The sequence below is a fragment of the Phodopus roborovskii genome, unplaced genomic scaffold (genome assembly GCF_943737965.1).
Source record: "Phodopus roborovskii unplaced genomic scaffold, PHOROB, whole genome shotgun sequence".
Lineage (NCBI taxonomy): Eukaryota > Metazoa > Chordata > Mammalia > Rodentia > Cricetidae > Phodopus > Phodopus roborovskii.
Genome location: NW_026126407.1, coordinates 32187862 through 32207424, shown reverse-complemented (window position 1 = coordinate 32207424; position 19563 = coordinate 32187862). Strand labels below are relative to the sequence as shown.

General features: G+C 41.4%; 1 protein-coding gene across 2 annotated transcripts in view; it reads right to left on the bottom strand.

Moving 5' to 3' along the window:
* Window positions 1-19563, bottom strand: part of Sgcd (sarcoglycan delta) — a 510909-nt gene that overhangs the window by 119554 nt on the left and 371792 nt on the right. For both annotated transcript variants that reach the window (XM_051180864.1, XM_051180863.1), the window contains exons 4-5: window positions 13840-13927; window positions 6473-6592 (exon numbers count right to left, since the gene is read on the bottom strand). In XM_051180864.1, the coding sequence (XP_051036821.1) occupies window positions 6473-6592; window positions 13840-13927 (208 nt within the window). The remainder of the gene's footprint in view (window positions 1-6472; window positions 6593-13839; window positions 13928-19563) is intronic.

The following is a 19563-nucleotide window of genomic DNA, read 5'->3' as shown; positions in this document are numbered from 1 at the left end:
ATTTTCTTGCTGCTTTGGATAGGTCATTCTCCTGTACAATGTTTAATAAATGCACTCTATAGTGAAAGAAAGTATATTACACATTGACTTACATATTTATTTTATACTTCTTTGGTAGTTGAATGGATGGATATAACCACAGAGTTAAATTCTTTTATGCCTGTCATGAAGAGAGAATCTTGTATGCCAGAAGCCCCAAGGACAGCAGAAACCCCCATGTTCCTGGGAGGAATGGCCCTGGCATCTAAATGAAAGCATGACCTTGAAGACTAGAGTAGAAACACCACCAGGAAGATCATGGCTGTTGCCTTTGGAGAGGTAAGGAGTTCAGCGATGAAGGCCTGCAGTAAGTGAAGCCAAAGAGACATGGAGATCTCCACAAGACCCAGAAGAGACTGCACTCCTGGGATTGTGGAACAGGAAGATAAGAGAACAATTCAGGCAAATGGGGGTATGTGAAGAGCAGAGGAAGTCTTGAGTAAATGACATGCTAATTGACATTCCAAGTGCATGACATTTTGTGTTGTTGACATGGACACAGTCATATCAAAGAGCAATACTTCAGGATCATGGGGAATTAGCAAGGTCAGGCTCAGAATGGTTAAGACTTCCTCTAGTACAAGTACTGGTGTTTATGGCTGGCCAGATTTTTACCACCCAAGATTGCTTGCTTGCAGAGGCCTACAAAAGCTAGCCAACCCCCTCTCCCACCATGTTGTACATCATAAGCATGCTGGAGTTCCTGGATGTCACAGTACTTGGTGCCACTCCATTAGAATGTGCACAGTTCACCTGATCTCAGCCTTTCTGTACATGTGTCTTTGTTTCTGTCCTTTCTTTATTCTCTTAATACCCTAGTCAGGTTTCCAGACCAAAGCCAAGCAAGCAGGTGGTAGCAGGAGTGGATATCACATGAAATGGAACAAATATTGTCACAGGAAGTAGGACTTTTATAGGTGTGGGATTCCACATACAAGCTTGAAAAGATAAAACTGAGGATTGGATTTCAGGGAAGTCCACAGATGTCTACAGTGAATCCAACCAGCTTACCAGGTGAAAGAAAAGGTCACCAATGAAGTAGGGGAACAGAAATTGGGCAGATAGCCAATGGACTAAGAGAGCAGTGTGCCTCTAGAACTGAAATAGAGAGGGATGTTAGGAAGCTATGGATTCATTTTCATTCCCTCTTGCAATGCTAACATACTGGAAAGCTGAAGATGCCTGAGATGCAGATCATGGATGGGAGTAAACAAGGTCCTTTCTTGGTCACTAGCTCTCTATGGAACCTTGACAGGTTTTTCAAATCTCCAAATCTCCATTTGCTTATATATAAAGAATGAGGACAAGCATGTATGCTCCTTGTGAGGTAGGTGTAAGGACCAGACTTATTTATTCATGATAAGTAATGATAACCTACCCAAGCACTTTGCGTTGAGTAAGCAGTCCTGCTTTCAACATTCATTATTTGTATTTATACGGTAGCTTTGCTGGGTCTCAGTGGTTGACATTTGTCTGATCTGAAAGCGATCAGGAGAGTCACAGGGAAGGGATTTCCAGGTGATCACCCTAGGCTGGTGTTTTGAAAACTTTAGGATGCATCTGTATCTGTGAGAGGGCCTTTTAAAACAACCTGTTGAGATCCACCCTGAATTTCTAATGTCTAGTGTGGTGAGCTAATTCAGTTTACACCTCTAACAAAGAGATTATAAGATAGCTGATGCCCCTTATATAAAGACCACACTGTACAGAATACTGTCATAATGAATGAGAGGAGAAACCTTACCAAAGGAGGGGTTTGTTTCAGGTGAAGCCTCCAAGATCAGAGTTCAACCTGGGAATGCATTTGTTACCAACCAACATCTGCCTTAGCAGTACTGGTCAGTTTCTACTGTCAATTTGACACAGCTGAGAGTTAACCTGTGAAAGGGAAGTTTAAGGGTTCTCTCAATCAGATTGGCCCATGGAAATGTCTGCAAAAGATTATCCTGACTGGTGATGGATGTGTGAGGGCCCATATCACTATGGGTAGTGTCATCCCTTAAGAGGTGCTTGTAGACCATACAAGAAACCTAGCAGAAAGCCAATATCAGCATTCCTCCATAGTTTCTGCTTCAGTGCCTGCCAAGACTTTCCTCAATGATCAATTGTGATCTGGAAGTGTACAACAAATAATCATTTCCTCCCCAAGTAGCTTTAGACGTGTGGAAATTAAATCTTGGTGAGAAAAGTCAACTTGAATAGGGCCACTCAGATCCTAAGAGAGTGAGAAGAGTTCAAACCCATGAACTATCCATCTAGACCCAGACTTCCCAAGAGCTTGCACTGTCTCACAACCTTCTCATTACGTTGAAAATGAAACTGCCTAAACGTTTCATTCCACACCATATGGCAGAGACCCAGCAGACATGAAGCTCATCAGCACACTGGGCTTCTTTCCCTGGAGGGATGGATGTGAGATTTGTGGGGTGGTCACTTCCCAATCTCTAGCACCATTAATGGCAGTTGGATTCATTTTGATGTGTCCTTTCTAATTTTTCCAGAAACAAGAAAATACTCCCAGAGATGGAGAATGGCAGATCTTATCAACTGCTCTTCGGGTAAAATATCACCGCCAACAAGAACAACTGAATGCTTTGAAGTGATTGGGAACTATCACATGCCCTGGGTTTTAGCTTAGGCAACTGTGGGACAGCGAGGTTTAAGAATGACACTGTTACAAAGCTCCATATAATAAGGTTAAGTCAATGTGTCTAAATATTTAACATTATTTTATCATTTTATTTTCTTTGCAAAGCTGGGTCTTAATATTGAGACAAGAACCAAAGAGTATGAATTAACTACTGGAGAGAGCCAAATTCATGGGTATATGATTATCACAGTATGAAATACCACCATTCTATCTTCTGGCCAACTGTTTCAGAGCTGGTAATATACAATACAATTGAATAAGAGCAGAGCCTGAAGTTTTGTGCCCCCTAATCTGCTCCAACCTACCATTAGTGTGGAAAGTCATTTTTATACATAGAAGCATAATTTGTGAGAGATGAGAAGCTCTTCAAACTGACATTCACTTGTGATGGAGACTACCACATTCAGTGTTCATGTCTGGGGATCTGAGTATGGGTCTGACTACAACGTCACATTTTCTCTGGGAAGTTTCTACACCTTTCCAAGCCTCATTTTCCTCATCTTAAAGTATCATTAATGAGAGTGCTCAGCAATGAACTGTGGTTTAAAGTGGTACCCACTGTAGCTAAACACCAGGCTGGGGAACTTGCTCTAGGTCCTACTGAGCTCTCCTCATGTACGGCTCAGTTTCATTCTGCCACCTGCAAAACAGGGGTAAGAAGATGCTATCTACCCCACACAGTGAAAGGATAAGTAAGGATGGAAGAAGCCAGACATGGTTGTGTATGATTACACTTGCAACTCTTACTTTTGGTGGCTAAAGCAGGATGACCCGTGTTCAAGATATATGTTCACTAATACACAATTATGTGTAGTAACTGATCAGAAAGATTAGCCCACAGATTTACAAATATGATTCATTTAGGAGGTATTAGAAAGGAGTTCTAGGTGGTCAGGCCTCAGGGTCCTCCAACTTGCGGGCAAGTTTGTTGGCAAGATCCTGTTTCAATTGTGCCACTTCCTTTTCAGTCAACTTGTCATAGCCTAGAGTCTACTCTAATGCCTGACATCTCCACATTCAACACTCACCCACATTCCAAAGTGATCTTGAGGCTATGTAATTTTGGAGCTATGTTTTATCTTTCACCAATGAAAATGCATTGCTTGAAAGCCTGTTCTGTAGGAAGTGCCTACTCTGTAGATGCCAACAGGAAGCCCCTGGGAAAGGAGGCAGCTGGATCGTTCTCTTCATAGGTGAGTCACTGGATGGGGACTGGACTGGCTGGCCTCTTGCCTTCCTACCTGTGCACCCTGTACCCTCCCCTCTACTTGGCCCCTTAAGGATGGACATTTACATTTTCTGACTGTTGAGCTGATGGTATGTTAAGACAAAGGGACAGGGGTCCAACTGGACTAGAAAGACTGGCTAAGATTGAATATTAATGGGGTGTGTGTGTGTTAGAGACACAGAGGGAGGGGAAGGGAGGGAGAGAGAGAGAGAGAGAGAGAGAGAGAGAGAGACTATGGTAATCATGCAAAAACTGTGTATTTGAGAGGTTGGTGGGATAGTCAGATAGAGAAGAAAACCTAAAAAGTTGGGAAGAAATCAGAACTGGTGATGGAGACCTAAAAGTTACCTAGCAAGAAATGTATACAAGAGTGTGACAAAGGGAGGGAAGAAAGTAGGGTGGGAGGGAGGGAGGAAGAGAGGGAGGGACATAGGAAGATGGGGAGAGGAGACAAACAGAAAAGCAGATTTCCTGGGGATAGAGTGACAGAATACAAGTGATGAAGCTGGAAAAAGATGCAAGGGGCAAATAAACAATGCAGAGAACAGATGCTAATTTATAATAAAAAGAACTTATAACAGCAACTCAGGACTGGCTAGCACCGGCTGAGCACACAGCGTGTTAGCCAACTTTCCACTGTCTATTGACTAATTTGCCCAACCTTCCTATCAAGCTGGGAGGAAGGAACTTCTATGATAACAGTTTCATCGATAAACAGGCACCGAGATGTCACATAACTTTCTTTGGGTGCCATAAGTGTAGGAAAGAAATGGGTTTGAAACAATGGCGGGGTTAACTTAGAGCTTAATCTTTCAACCACCACGCTTCAGTGAGGCTTAAGGAGAATAGAAGGAAAAAGGAGTTAGTAGCAGGGGTCTACCACTGCTGATGGAGTGCTATTTTGCACAAAGTACTGAGGGAAGTTCTTATAACACAGTCTCTATTAACTTTCCAATTTCAGATGATGAGTATTCTTAGTCTTGTTGAGTAGAGAAGGAAAATGGCTCAATGATGTCAGTAACCTGTCCCAAATCACACTACTCAGTATGCAACATCTGCAATTAAAAGCTAGGTCTGCTTTGATAGTAAGATTCAAACCAACATGCTGGGCATTTTCACTGGGCAGCCTTGGAAGACATAGGTGGTATGCTCAAAGTCTTTGATGCAGCAGGAGTAGCATAGAGATTTCTGTTAAAGTTTACTTTGAAAACAATGGGATGGAGAGATAGTTCAGCCATTAAACCTAATCCCTGCTCTTGCAAAAGATCTAAGTTCAGTTCCCAACATGCACATGGCATGCACATGGCAACTTATAGGCACATGTTACTCTGGTTCTGGCGATCAGAGGCCCTCTTTTGACCTCCAAGGACACCAGGTACACACATGGTTCACCACACATGCATGTAGGAAAAATACTCATACACATACTATGTATAAATAAATAAGTATTTACACGATATTTTACAAATAGTTTTTCCTTTCCTTTCCTTCCTTTCTTCTGTCTTTCCACTCCTCCCGTGTTTTTCCTTTTTCTTTGAATCAGAGCCTAACTCTGAAGTTTGCAGCTCACTATTTTAGCCTAGATTCAATTCACATTTGCAGCAGTCCTTCTGCCTTTGCCCTGTTGAGTCCTAGGATCAAAGACGTGAGCTATCCTTTTGACTTAAGAGTATTTTGAATGTTGACTTCTCAAACCTATCCACCAGATCATCTAACTCAGTAAGTTGTGGTTACACTCAAACCTAAACTTTGAAGAAAGCTCCTTGGATTAGTCTTCATTGGCAAAGGGTTGAGTTGAGAATTTACCACATCATGTATCAAGAAGCCTACTGGTCTGTAAGAAAAGTATTTCCTATATGAATACTTCCTTATATGAGCAGGCACTGAAACCCAAAGATCATGGTTGAAACAGGAACCAACATGAATTCATGGTTTGAGAAAAGCTCACTGGGGGAATAAGGGTCCATGCAGGTCCATGCTTTAAAAGAACCTAGGAAAGGGACCTCATTTACACTTCTCTTCCCCATTTGTTTGTGTTTGTGCTCCTATAACAATATACTAGTGAGCATATGAATTAAAATAGCATACTTTCTTTTTCCTTTGCAGTTTTGGAAGTTAGAAATTTAAGATCTAATGTCAGTCTGGTTGGTTTCTGAGGATGGATGTCTTCTAGATACAGATTGCCAAATCCTGCTTGTATTTTTATAAGAGAGGGAAGGGAAAGAGCAAGGGACACAAGAGAGAAGAGGGAAGAGAGAAGAAAAAAAAGGGGGGAGAAAGAGAAATAGAGGAGAGGAGAACGGAGTGCAAATTACCAAATAACCAGCTGTTTGATTTCATTATAAGGAACCCATGTTACTGATAAAAGCTCCAATCAACTTCAGGGATGGATTTCTTGATAAAGGCGTAATCTCCATGCACTGCCATACTAGAAGGTTTGAATTTCAATATGTGCATTGGGAGAAGGCACAGCATTCAGTGGACGGCACCACGTCATTTTCCCTTTGAAATATACATGGTAGCATCCGTCCGATTACATGTTTAAATTCCCTCACCTAAGACTCGCAATCTCTCAGCTCCCACGACCACTTCACTGTCATCCGCAGAAAAGAGCAATTTTCCAGAAACTGTTTTTACTTCAAACTTTTTGCCATATGCTTCCACAGCTTTTGGACCTAAGAGGGAGAAAGAAAGAGAGGAGGAATATATTAGCCTCATTTAATTAGACTACAAAAGCTTTTCATAAGGCAAATGCACTTCCCAGGATTGTGTCTGATTTTAATGTTAAGTGGATTGGTTTTCTGAAGTTGACTGTGGAAATCAGTGTCTTGACTGCATCTCATCTTAATTGCTTTTAATCATATGGTCTTGGCATGTGGTTTTAGAGGTTTCCTCATAAGAATGCTTGAATGAGATTTCTCTCTGCTAGTCCCCAAATTAGTGTCAAGACACTTGGGGGCTTTGATCAAAAGTGTGGGGACCCAGAGTATTATCATCTCTTAGGAGAACTAACCATCTTCAGTTGGTTGTAAATAACAGAAAGTATTTCCTTAAGTTGAGCTGAAATGTGTCTGTTGACCACTGACTGACACGAAGACAAATCTAATTCTTCAATAGTTAATTTCTAAGCTTAAATGGCTATATCATAATTAATTCCCCTACAAGTCTCTTATAGTATGAATTGATTTAATAAAAAATGTACTTTGAGTTCATTGTGTGGTATCAAGTGCTGTTTTTCAACATAGGCTGTCTACAGTAGTGCATAAGGGGTGGGGGTGGGGAGGTTGGTCCCATCACACCTGTATTCTGATGGAGTCAGACTTATACAGATTGAATTTTTAAAACAAATTTTAAAATGTATTTATATTTTATGTATGAGTACTCTGCATGTATGCCTGCATGCCAGAAGAGGGCATCAGATCCTACTATAGATGGTTGTGAGCCACCATGTAGGTACTGGGAATTGAACCCAGGTCCTCTGGAAGAATAGCCAGTACTCTTAACCACTGAGCCATCTCTCCAGCCCTAAGATTCAATTTATTAATGCATCAGAAACCCCAGAGAAAGAAAGCAAGCTGGTTAATATAGCCAAGGACCTGACAAGAGTTGTTTAAGTCTATCTGAGCTCATACAGTGGCTCCCAAAGGCCATTCTACATGAAAGCATCTGAGTAGCAAAATTATCTTTACTTGAATCCAGCTCTGATCAAATACAGTCTATCTTGGTCTAACCTGTAGTAAAATTTGATGATAAAGTCATGAAATATCATATCTTCCCAAAGAGGCAAAGGGGATTTTGATGGTGACTTTTGTTTGTTTCTTTCTAGGAAATTTTCAGGTGACTATTATTTAAAATAACTAGCTGTGAGAGGACCAACAGACTTCATCTGCAGGGGTCAAGGAACCTTTAACCATTGCAGGGAGGAAGAAAGCACTTTCCACACAAACACAAACATAGGGATAAAAACCTGTAGCAAGGACTTACTGTGGGATCTAAATTCAGGTTGGGCTGTTGTCAAGGGGGAGAGGCTTAAGCAAGCAAGATTTAGATGCAGTATTTTCAGGGTGTGAGAATAATTTTGTGACTGGCCACCCCAATAACTCTCATCTAGAAGCAGGACAGAGCTGCACAATGTTAAAATGGTGTTGGGTAAACAACAGTCTGTGATTTCACCTGGGATGAGTATATGTGGCATCTTGTGGTCTGAAGAAAGCTCATATTTTTGTTTGTGTTCAGAAATGGTGTGTGTGTGTGAGAGAGAGAGTGGGGGGAATCAAGAACATGAATGCTTAAGAAGATAGCTTAAGCACTTGTTTACATATGTATGTATGTGTGTTGATGGCTCCATCCATCATGGTTCCTAAAGGACCCTACCTAGGAATGTTTGTGAAATCACTTAAGTTTAGGCTGAGATTTGGCTATTAGAACCAGAACAGCTCTTATATATCTGGGATGATGTTCTTTGTCACAAGTATGGGATTTAGAGCCCCCAAATCCTCCTACCTTTCTGCTTTTGGCAATGTTTGTAGGCAAAGTCATTTTATTATTGTTTCTGTGTATGCAAAACTGAACTATTATCATCTCCTCTGTGGACTGCATAGAAAAGCTGCAAAGATAAAATGATACTAAATTCATAAAATGAACTTTGGAGGCACAAAAATACCTCCTTATGGTTCCTTAATGAGCCAGAGACTGAAGCAGCAAAGATCACACAGTATCCACAAGCATTGTGAGTCTTGGGGAGGCTGTTGTGTGGTTGCACAAGGAAAAAAGGCACTGTGAGGCTGTCAGAGCAGGGAAGGTCACTGTCAGAGCAGGGAAGAATCTGAGAATGGACTCCAGCTCTCAGAATGCTACATGGAACACAAAGTATATCTCTCTGTTTAGGAAGGTGAAGAGGGCTGGAGTCAGCACATCCTGAACAGCAAAGAGATAACATTTCTGAGGAAGAGGAAATGTAGAAATCAACGACAAAGAACCCAAGGAAATCTTAAAGAACAACAATGTGTAAAGGATTTAGAGTAGGCTTTCCTGTGTGAGTTATGATGTAGCTATCTTATTGATGCCATTAAAACTTGAAGTGAAATCTATACTGTTTGTTAATTCAAGAATAGTAACACTGTTTTGAGGGAAGGAGATTGAAGGTGGAAGAGACAATACACTAATAAAAAATGAATGAACAGCATCATGATGGACATGTACAGGTCAGGGCAGTTTGCCCAATCCAGACCTAGACATATGGAGATATGACAGTGGAGACAAATGCTTGGTCTTGGCTTTCATGAACCTGGCAAGATTGTCAGACATGGCTCCAGGGTTCCTGCATACAGCCCAAGCTCACTGTGGACTCTGGAATGATGTGTGAGGCTTATGTGGGCAGGTTGTACTAAAATAGAGCATAGCAAACAGAACATACAAAACACAATTAAGTTGTCTTACTTTTCAGAGAACTGTAAAATATAGAATAGAATTTACCAAAGCACAGAACCATTTGCCAACATAAAGCACAGCAAAACATAGTTTTAGCCAAAGTCCTCACAGTGACTACTGGCTAGTTGGTGCAGACAGCTTTGTCCATTGTTGGTTTTACCTGAGGCTGCCAAAATTCCCTGGACATGGCTGGCTGGACTCTTAAAAAAGATGTTTCTAGAGTGAAACTCTAGAAGTAGATACTGTTTTGGAAGGCCCACAGTGAACCTAAAGCTGTTTGGAGGACAGAAAATCATCATGACTTCTGGCTTGAAGCTTATCTTCAGTTAATGCCTTTCTATCATTGCAGTGTATGTGTGACTCTTCAGTTTCCTCTCCCCAGCTGGGAAGAGAAGGCAAAGCCTCAAGGATGTGGGGGTACTGTGGCCACCAGGAAACTGAAGGGAGGAAAAGCCTAGTGCTTATTACCCTAATTTCTTCTTTGTGACTAGGACCTTTTCCCCTCCTAAATCCATTCTCCTAGGTTCCATGGCTCCATAGATGGGTTGTACTCAATCAATAGCTTTGTGAGTCAAAATGCACTGGTTGCCTGACTTTTGTTCTACCCCTGGAAGTAATGCTTCATGCAAAAAGATGAGATGAACTTGGAACACGGGGCATTTTGGTGAACTTTCAAGATATTTCCAGGGTAAATATTAGAGTTGTAGAATGGTCAGGATTGCAGTGCTTGGAAGGCATGAGAGGTTGTTTTGTGTAATAATATGTCCCACAGAACAGGAACTAGAAAGCATTGTTTTCACTTCTTTTTGGTTTTTCTAGAATTAGCTTATCGTTTTCCTTATTTGAAAAGTAAGAATTGCTGTCTTTCAGCTCCTAAGAGGCATTAATTTAGGAATGGGAGATCAAAAGACTACTGGAAGGCAAGAGAAGAAAGATAGGAGGAGAAAAGAAGGGAAGAAGAGCAGACCAGAGGGTCAAAAGGGCTGGGAGGAAGAGAGGGGTAGGGTATGGAGAGGGAAGGGTAAGAAAAGAATAAGGGAATGAGGGATAGGAAGAAAGAAGAACGTAGAGAATGGATGAAGGAAGCAAAGAGGACAGAAAAAGGGGTGGGAAGAAAGAGAAGGAGAAGATAAATATGGAGAGGGGAGGGGAAATTAGAAGGAAAGGGAAGATTAAAAAAAGAAAAAGAGAAGGAGAAGAGGGGGAGGGAAAGACACAGAGGCAGGCTTTCTTCAGAGGAGTAATAGTCATTTTCAGCTGTATCAAAGCACAAGTAAACCAAGTCTCCTACTGCAGATAAATGGTTACTAATCAACAGGCTAGATCACTTCTTTTTGAGTCCTGGGATCTGGGAGCTGAAGGTTGGATATATCTTCCTCCTGGAGGCATTTTTCTCACAAGATGCTTAAATCACTGCTTACTGGACCTATTTATTTAATTATTTAGCACTGATGACTGGAGGCCAGATATTATATAAGCAAAACCTAGAGTCCAGGTGCTTGCTGTAATAGTAGTTTGTGTATCATAGGCTCCACTGGGCAGCATTTCCACAGACCAAGGAGTTTCTTAGCTGTGTATGGTCCAGTCCAGCTCAGGGCTATGTGTAACTCTGAACATCCATCTGTAGCTTTGCTGGGAGACGGGTGGCAGGGATCAGGGCTCTGTGTGCAAAGGCACATGCTTTCCTGTGACTCGATTACTACTGGGTCTTTGGAAATTCTACTCAGAGTAATGTTTTAGGGCATTTGGGTTACTGTCCTCTCAAAAATCCATCTGGATAGTTTTCTCTCAGCTCCAAAGTCAAATAACCTTTTCTTCTGGAGGTCTAACAATGCCACTCTGATCCACACTTTCCCCTTCCACTGTGGGGTAGACAATGCCTGTCTGTTTATCATGTCTTGTAAACTTACAGAGGGTGCATTGAACATGCCACTCAACACATGATTGTGTCCATGAGGCCCATGCTTATCAGTGGAGTCATTATTATGAACAACCAATCTTTGTTTAAGTTGTAAGAATTCAAAGCCTAAAATCTAGTGGGTATTTCCCATGGCTGTAAAGAACAGATTATTATTTTTTTGTAATTTTTAAAATTTAAATTTGAAACTAACTTGTTTTACATGTCAATCCCAGTTCCCTCACCTTCCTGTCCTCCCCTGTTCCCCCCAACAACCCCCATCCCATCCCATCCCATTTCTGCTCCCCAGGGAGGGTGAAGCCTTCCATAGGGAATCTTCCAAGTCTGTTATATCATTTGGATCAGGGCCTAGGTTCTCCCCCATGTGTCTAGGCTGAGAGAGTATCCCTCTATGTGGAATGGGCTCCCAAAGACCATTCGTATACTAAGGATAAATACTTATCCATTGCCAGAGGCCCCATAGATTGTCCAGTCCTCCTAACTAACACCCACATTCAGGGGGTCTTGGTCTATCCTATGCTGGTTTCCCAGCTATCAGACTGGGGTGCATGAACTCCTCCTTGAGGAACAGATCTTCTGCATCAAAAAGAACCACACATATATGGTATGGACACATCTGGAGCTTGCAGTCGAGCTGGGCTCAAGGACAGCAAGCAGAGCAAAGGGATGATGTTTCAAACTATCATTAAAAGTCCCTTTCCAGGAGCTGGGGAGATGGCTCAGATAGTAAAGTGTCTGCTGTGCAGGTGCTGAGGACATGACTTTGGATCCCTAATTCCCATGTAAAAGGTGGGCATGCTAGCTGTGTTTGTAACCCTAGAACTAGCATGATGTGGGATGGAAGAGCAGAGATAAGCAAAATTCCTTAATTAATTGGCCACCCAGTCTAACCAACTAGTACACTTTGTCTTCAGTAAGAGATGCTGTTCAAAAAACAAGGTGGACAGTGATTCAGATATATACCCGATGTCAACCTATGCCCTTGATACACATAATTGAACACATGTATGTATACGCAAGGGCATACACATACAATCATATACTCACATATCACACACACACACACACAAACCCACATGCACACACGCATGCACACACACACACACACACACACACACACACACACACACACACACACACACCCTCAGCCCTCAGTTTAGTATAGCTAGCTTTTCTTCCACTGTTGTAAAGGGAACTTTGGACAGCATGACTCCTTGCCCAAATTAAAAACAGCAGGCTTCATCCTAGGGTCTATGATTCCAAAGCCATGGGCTTTTGGCTCAGATTACAGTAGTAGGCATTAAGTGCCTTGCTGAAAAAACAGGTACCACCTAATCAAAAAGTACTTGGTTTCCTTTGTAACTACTGTGTTACTGCTGAACAACTAGGCACAAGTAGGTAAGCCTATATTGCAGCATGCAGGTTCATGCCACCAAATTGCCTTCTAAATATTATCTTATGCCCATAGACTGCTCTCACACTTGGTCAGAGAAGCTTCTCTTTGTCATGGGTAGCCATCAGTGGAGAGATTCATAGCTGGTCAGAAAGTGCTAAAAAGAAAGAGACAAGTGCTCAGCCCTAATGAGACATTTATATCAACCCCTACTCCATCAAGGCTCAGGGTTCATTGCAGAAGATGAGGGTCAAAATGACAGGAGAGCTGGAGGATAGGGAGGAGTGCTGTGAGATGCTGTCTTCTAATGTAACAAGGCTATAATGCTCATGAACCTATAGTATGTGTGGTTCCCTGCACAAGACTATAGAAGATCAAGCCAGCCAAATCCAAGCATAGTTCCTTACCAGGGAACTACAAACAGAGAATAGTTGCTGGAGGAGAGAGAATTACTCTTTTTGGAGGATGTGGTCACTGCTAAATTTTCCATAGTGAAATGAACAGCCCCTACCTGCGAATATGTGGACAACACTAATTGGAATTAGTGGCTTACTAACATAAAGAAATATTAAGTCAGTAGGGCATTGGTGGTGCACACCTTTAATTCCACCACTCAGGAGGCAGAGGCAGGCAGATCTCTGTGAGTTTGAGGTCAGCCTGGTCTACAGAGTGAGTTTCAGGACATGCTCCAAAGCAATACAGAGAAACCCTGTCTCAAAAAACAAAACAAACAAATAAACAAAAAAAACAAAAATAAAAAGAGAGAGAGAGACATTAAGTTTGGTGGGAGTGTGCTGGGCAAGTTGGAGGGAGGAAACGAGGAGTATATATGATCACACCTCATTGTGTACATGTATGAGATTCTCAAAAATAAACAGCAAAATTTAAAAGTTTTCTTGGTTGAGAGCCAGTTGAAGCAGCTGGTTTGTGTTTAGGGGTTATGTTCTATTAAAAACAGCTTTTTTTTTTTTGCAAAGGCAAGTGCAATGGCACTTGGTAAGTTAACCATGTGAAGATATGGGACTCAACCTTTTGATGGAACAGAGGTTATAAGCTTAGTTCTCTTTCTGTACACAGTACACAGCCTGTTCAAGTTCATGTGGGACCTCACAGGACAGGAAAGTCTGTTTTGTCTAAGTGCTCAGATGAAGGAGTCATTTGTCAATTTGTTTTTCTCTTACCTGTCACCAGCTGAGTCAGCACTTTTGTCTGGTCATTGAGAATGTTCACTGTCACATTCCTGGCAGATTTGAAGTATAGGGCATTACCCTGGAACAAGAAAATGGAAAAAGCATATGAAGGTGGCAGTAATATTACTACAATTAAGGAACTGTAATTCCACTTCTCTGAGGGGCTGATGTGGTTCTAGCCAAGTTCTAATGGATACATCTTTATTTTAAGTCTAGACATTTAATGGTATGTGATGATGAGCACACAGTCAGCAAAGAGTTCCTCCAACGAGACAGACTTCCGACACCCACAGGCCGGCAGACACACACACACACACACACACACACACACACACACACACACCAATTGAATAAGAGATAGTTGAGACCTAGAGTTGTTTGTATCTTAGTGTGGAAAAGAACTAGCCTTGGAACACAGGAACAAGTGATCGCCTGCCAGATATGTCCCTTCTAGTTTTCAGTTTCTCCAGAGGAACCACACAGTTCCCAAAGAGAACAGCAAAAAGGTGGGGTGGATACCTTCCAGTCAAGGGAATCCTCTGTGCAAATGCTGACAGCATATGCATGAAGAAGCTGGAAAACCCACAGAGACAGCTGACCCAAGCTCATAGGAGCTCATGGACCCTAGACTGACAGCTAGGAAGCCTGCATGGGACCGACCTAGGCCCTCAGCATGTGGGTGACAGTTGTGTAGCTTAGTCTGTGTGTGGCAGTGGAACCTAGCAGTGGAACCAGGATCTGTCCCTGGTATATGGGTGAGCTTCTTGGAGTCCATTCCCTATAGTGGGATATCTTGCTCAGCCTCAAAGCAGAGGGGAGGGGCTTGGTTCTCTCTCAACTTGATGTGCCAGGCTTTGTTGACTCTCCCAGGATTTGTTGACTTTCCATGGGAGGCCTTACCTTTTCTGATGAGTGGATGGGGAGTGAGGGAAGGTGTGGGGAGGGAACTGGAGGAGAGGAGGTACAGAAAACTGTGGTTGGCATGTAAAATAAATAAAACATTTGAAGTTTTTAAAAATGGGGGAAGAAAAAGAACTTGCGAGAGATGACACTGTCAGGTAGATCTCAGCCTGCTCATTTTTCCTATTCTCCTTTCTATCGTTCTTTTCCCCCAACTACTCTAGGCCACTATCTACTCTCCCTCTTATCATATAGGTTTCCATATTCCTCTTCCACACTGTACTTCCTTCCCCCTTTAGAACAAAATTCAGAACAGGACACAGCATGCTGTTGTGACAAGCCTGATCCTAAATCATGTGAGATGTGTGATCTCTGTGGATGCGCCTCACCTCTTCCATCTTGGTATATAGTTTGTCTTCAATGGATCACACAAGGAGGCATGGCTGTATTCTAAGAAAATGTCACAACTATAGTAATCTTTGGATGTTACATTGTTTTCATTTTCTATTTAAAATATTATGCAAACTTAATGTGTCATAAAGTATTATTTTCTTTTGTCCTTCTTAGTCATTTAAAAGGCAAAACACCCAAATAAAAGGAAATAAGCAAACAAAATAAACAAAAACTCTGAGTAGTTTTATACCATAAGCACTTCAAAGCCATTATTTGTCGATTTCTGGTTCATAAATTCTTTTTCAACTCTACCTGCTGGTGGAAGCAGTTGTTTTTTATTGGAAAAATTAAAAAATAAGAGTAGTGAGTTTTGTCTAAATCTGTCATTGAATGGTATGTGCCTACCACAAAACTCATTATTACATCAGTTTAATGAGTCTGCCCAAATGTCATAAAACCATCATCCTATAAGACAGACAACCAGAAAATGGGAGCTCATGAACTCTAGTCTGACAGCTGGGGAACCAGCATAGGACTGAACTAGGCTCCCTGAAAGTGGGTGTCAGTCAGGAGGCCTGGGCAGTCTATAGGGCCTCTGCCAGTGGAACCATTATTTATCCCTAGTGCATGAATGAACTTTGGAGCATATTCCCCTTGAAGGAATACTATCTCAGCTTACATACATGGGGGAGAGTCTAGGCCCTGCCCCAAATGATGTGATAGACTTTGATGATCCCCCTTGAAGGCTTCATCCTCTCTGGGGAGTGGATGGGGGAGTCAGTGGGGAGCATGGGAGGATGGGAGGGAGAGGGAACTTGTATTGGTATGTAAAATAAGATTGTTTCTAATATGTATGTATGTATGTATGTATGTATGTATGCATGCATGTATATGGAGAGAGGGGAGAGACAGAGAGAGAGAGAGAGAGAGACTAAGTCTATCCCTCAAAGTCCTAGTTTTTCTGTTTGTTTGGTTTTGAGACAAGGCTTCTTTGTATAGCCTTGGGTGTCCTGGAGCTCACTCTATAGATCAAGCTGGCCTCGAACTCAGAGATCAATCTACCTCTGCTTCCCAAGTGCTAGGATTAAAGGAGTGCATTACCACTGCCTGGCCAAAGTCCTTCTTTCTTATAGTGCAAATATAGTAAATACAGAACAATGGGAGCGATTTAGGTTCTACAAAAAGTTTGAAGGACCTTCCTGATGGGTAGGACTATTCATAGCTTTCAGCTGAACAGTGAGAAGCTTGTGAGACTTTCTGGAGTAGCAAGTACTAATGAAGGCACTTGGAAGGAACACAGGCATGGTTTTAGCATGTTGAAATGAAAAATGAATGTCAGGTAGGTAGTGTGGGTTTGGTGTTTTCCCTTCAGTGTTTGATGAGGCTCAGGATTATCACTAAGCCCAACCTAGTACCTCCTTATGACAGAGGAAATGAACAGTAGGAGTGATAACCAGAACTAAGGCTGAGGCCAAAGGTAGACCTTTTTTTTTTTTTTAACTTGGCAGGGATGTGAATGCATGGCATCCACCAGACATCCACAACCTGGACTTACATTGTCGCTCACCCAAGGCAAATTGCTAAAATGGATTGATAAACCCATAGTCTTGAGGCTGTAAGTAAACAGTTAACCTTGGGTGTGAGCTACGGACTAGTTAGCATCTGAGAGAGAGAGGATGATCCCAAATTCACCAGGTAATGTGGAGTCAATGTGATCCCAACAATGGCTTAAAGCTTAAATTTCCCCGATGTAGAAAAGTCTTTATCTTTAGTTTAATTCAGTTGGAAGCACACATAATCTATACATTTTTGTCTACAAGGAAACAAATATTAGACTAAAATAGTTTCACCATTGCTTCTAGTAGCACTTAATAGCTCTATTTAAAACTCGAAAGCATTAAAATGACATTGAATTTGGAAAGATTTTTTATATATTTGCTAACCTGGTTCTACAGAGAAGAGTTGCCTGGAATCAGGGAAGTAGATATACCCTGACTACCATGTGACCTTGAGAGTATATGTTGTAACTATGGCATTCTCTGCCATCAATACCAGTATCATTATGAAGCTCATTGCCACCACAGTTGAGCACTTACTTGTGCTAGGTATGCAATAGACCTGAAATGCAGCTAATTTCCCATCTTTGCTCTACCACCTACATAAGACACTGATAAATAATTATTCCAAGCCTTGCTTTCTTTATATAGCAATAGAAATGTTCATTATTAAACTTTTAAATGTCTTTATTATTAACTTATAATTAACTTATACATATAATTGTTAAAATAGACATGTTCTGGTAACAGGCATAGATGAAGCCCTCACTAACTATCAGGGCAAAAGGCAGAGGAGAAAAGAGAGTATTAAAAGGGAGATTAGGAAGGCACCAGGGGAGAGGAGGAACAGGAAGAAAGCTGGGAAAGCAAGTGGGATGGAGGAATGGAAGGAAGGGTGAAAGAGAACCGTATTGCATCTCTGGTCGTCCTCAGCCACCTGTAGAATGATTTATGAGCTTCTTCCATTTCTAGCTCTTTCAGCTTCTACACTTCAGTGTCCCCCTTTCTCTATACATGCCATTAACTTAGCATTGCCTTTCAAATCCCAGTATCTTCAATCACTACTTGTGCATTCTTGCTGATATACAAATCATTTTGTCATGAACAGTAAGTATCTCATTAACAGCTTTGTTCAAGGTTTTATAGTAAGAGAGATTATATAACCATTCACTTCATGTTTTACTCACTCATTTATTTTAATTTTTATTAGGCATATTATTTTTATTTTTGAAATGAAAACAGAATTAGATAAATTCTCCTTTCCCTGTCCTCCCTTCAAGACCTCCTGTGTAACATGCCCACAAATCCATGGCCTCTGGCCTTTTTTTCCTTTTTGTGATACACACACATAAACATACATACATACATATACATATACATATATATATATATACACAACCTGCTGCATGCTGAGTCCACATTAATGTTACATATATTTTATATATGTATATATACACATAAATACATATGCACTTATATACAATACATATATATACATATATACATGCAAACACATATAAAATATACATATACATACACACACACACTATATACACACACACACACACACACACACGCACACACACACACACACACACACACATATATATATGATTTCAGAGCTGTCCATTTGGTTGAATAATTTCAGGGCTCTTCCCTAGGGAAGACTTTGTTCTTCTCTAAGTATTTCTTAGTTGCCTACAGTTCTATATCCTGTTATTTATTTATTTATATGTGTATATGTGTATATCTGTGTGAATATATATGCACACATGGAGCTCAGAGGAAAAACTTGCAGAAGTCAGTTCTTTCCAACATGTGGGCTCAAGGATCTAATGTGTTGGTTAGGCTTGGTGACAAATGCTTTTACAGGATGAATCATCTTGCTTGCCTGTTTCATTTGAACAACAAATCAAAATATAATACTTGAGCATTAATTTCTCTAACATGCTGGCATCTTGGAACATTGAATTTTTGGTACATCAGGGAGAAGGACATGAGCCAACTCGTAAAGAGCCCCACATGACAGCTGGGCCCTGTGAATTTCATTTTGTTCTTTGCTTCTGACAGGAACCCAGGAAAATGCCAGGCAAGTGAGTATCCCAGGACCTCTGCTATATCAGAACATGTGAGGAGTAAGAAGAGATGGTAGTTTGTGCCCCCCCACCCCCCAGGCTGCTTCTCTGCAACCTGAACTGTCCCATTCATCACGGTGACCCTCAAGCTGACCTGACGGTGACCTAGGAGAACAAGAAGATGCCTGGGTGGGCAGAAGGGACTCTGCAGACTCATCTGATGGCCCAAACCAGGGAGTCAGACTGCAGCCAATCAACTCCCCCTTCTGGACTGGGAAGACGCTACTACCTGTGAGGTATGGGAAAGACACCGAACACTATATTTTGTCCTGGAACTTGTAGCACATAGATACTTTGGCAGAAAATACCTCCCCACCTGCTCAGTTCTCTCAAGCTGACTCACAGAACATGGTGCAAACTTTTCTTGGTGTCTTGGGGTCGTTCGCATGAACATTATTCACTCCTCCACGTCCTCCAGTGACTGTGGAATGCAAGAGGCCATTTCAACACCATATAGCTCTACCCTACTGACATTTAAAATTATTGTATCTGTTTAAAAGTATATTATTTATTATTATATTGAAACAGAACAGGTAAATGTCAAATCTGTGAGACAGCAAAGAGCCATCATTCTGGTCTTTCAGCACTGCAAAGGGTTTCAGTCCAGTCAGTCACATGTATCCTCAGGGATTTTGCACCCTGTAGCCCAACATGTCCTTTTCTCCTATCTCCGGCATTATCAACTTTAGATGTTATTCACTTACTTTCTCCAGCAGTATAGGTCCTACTAA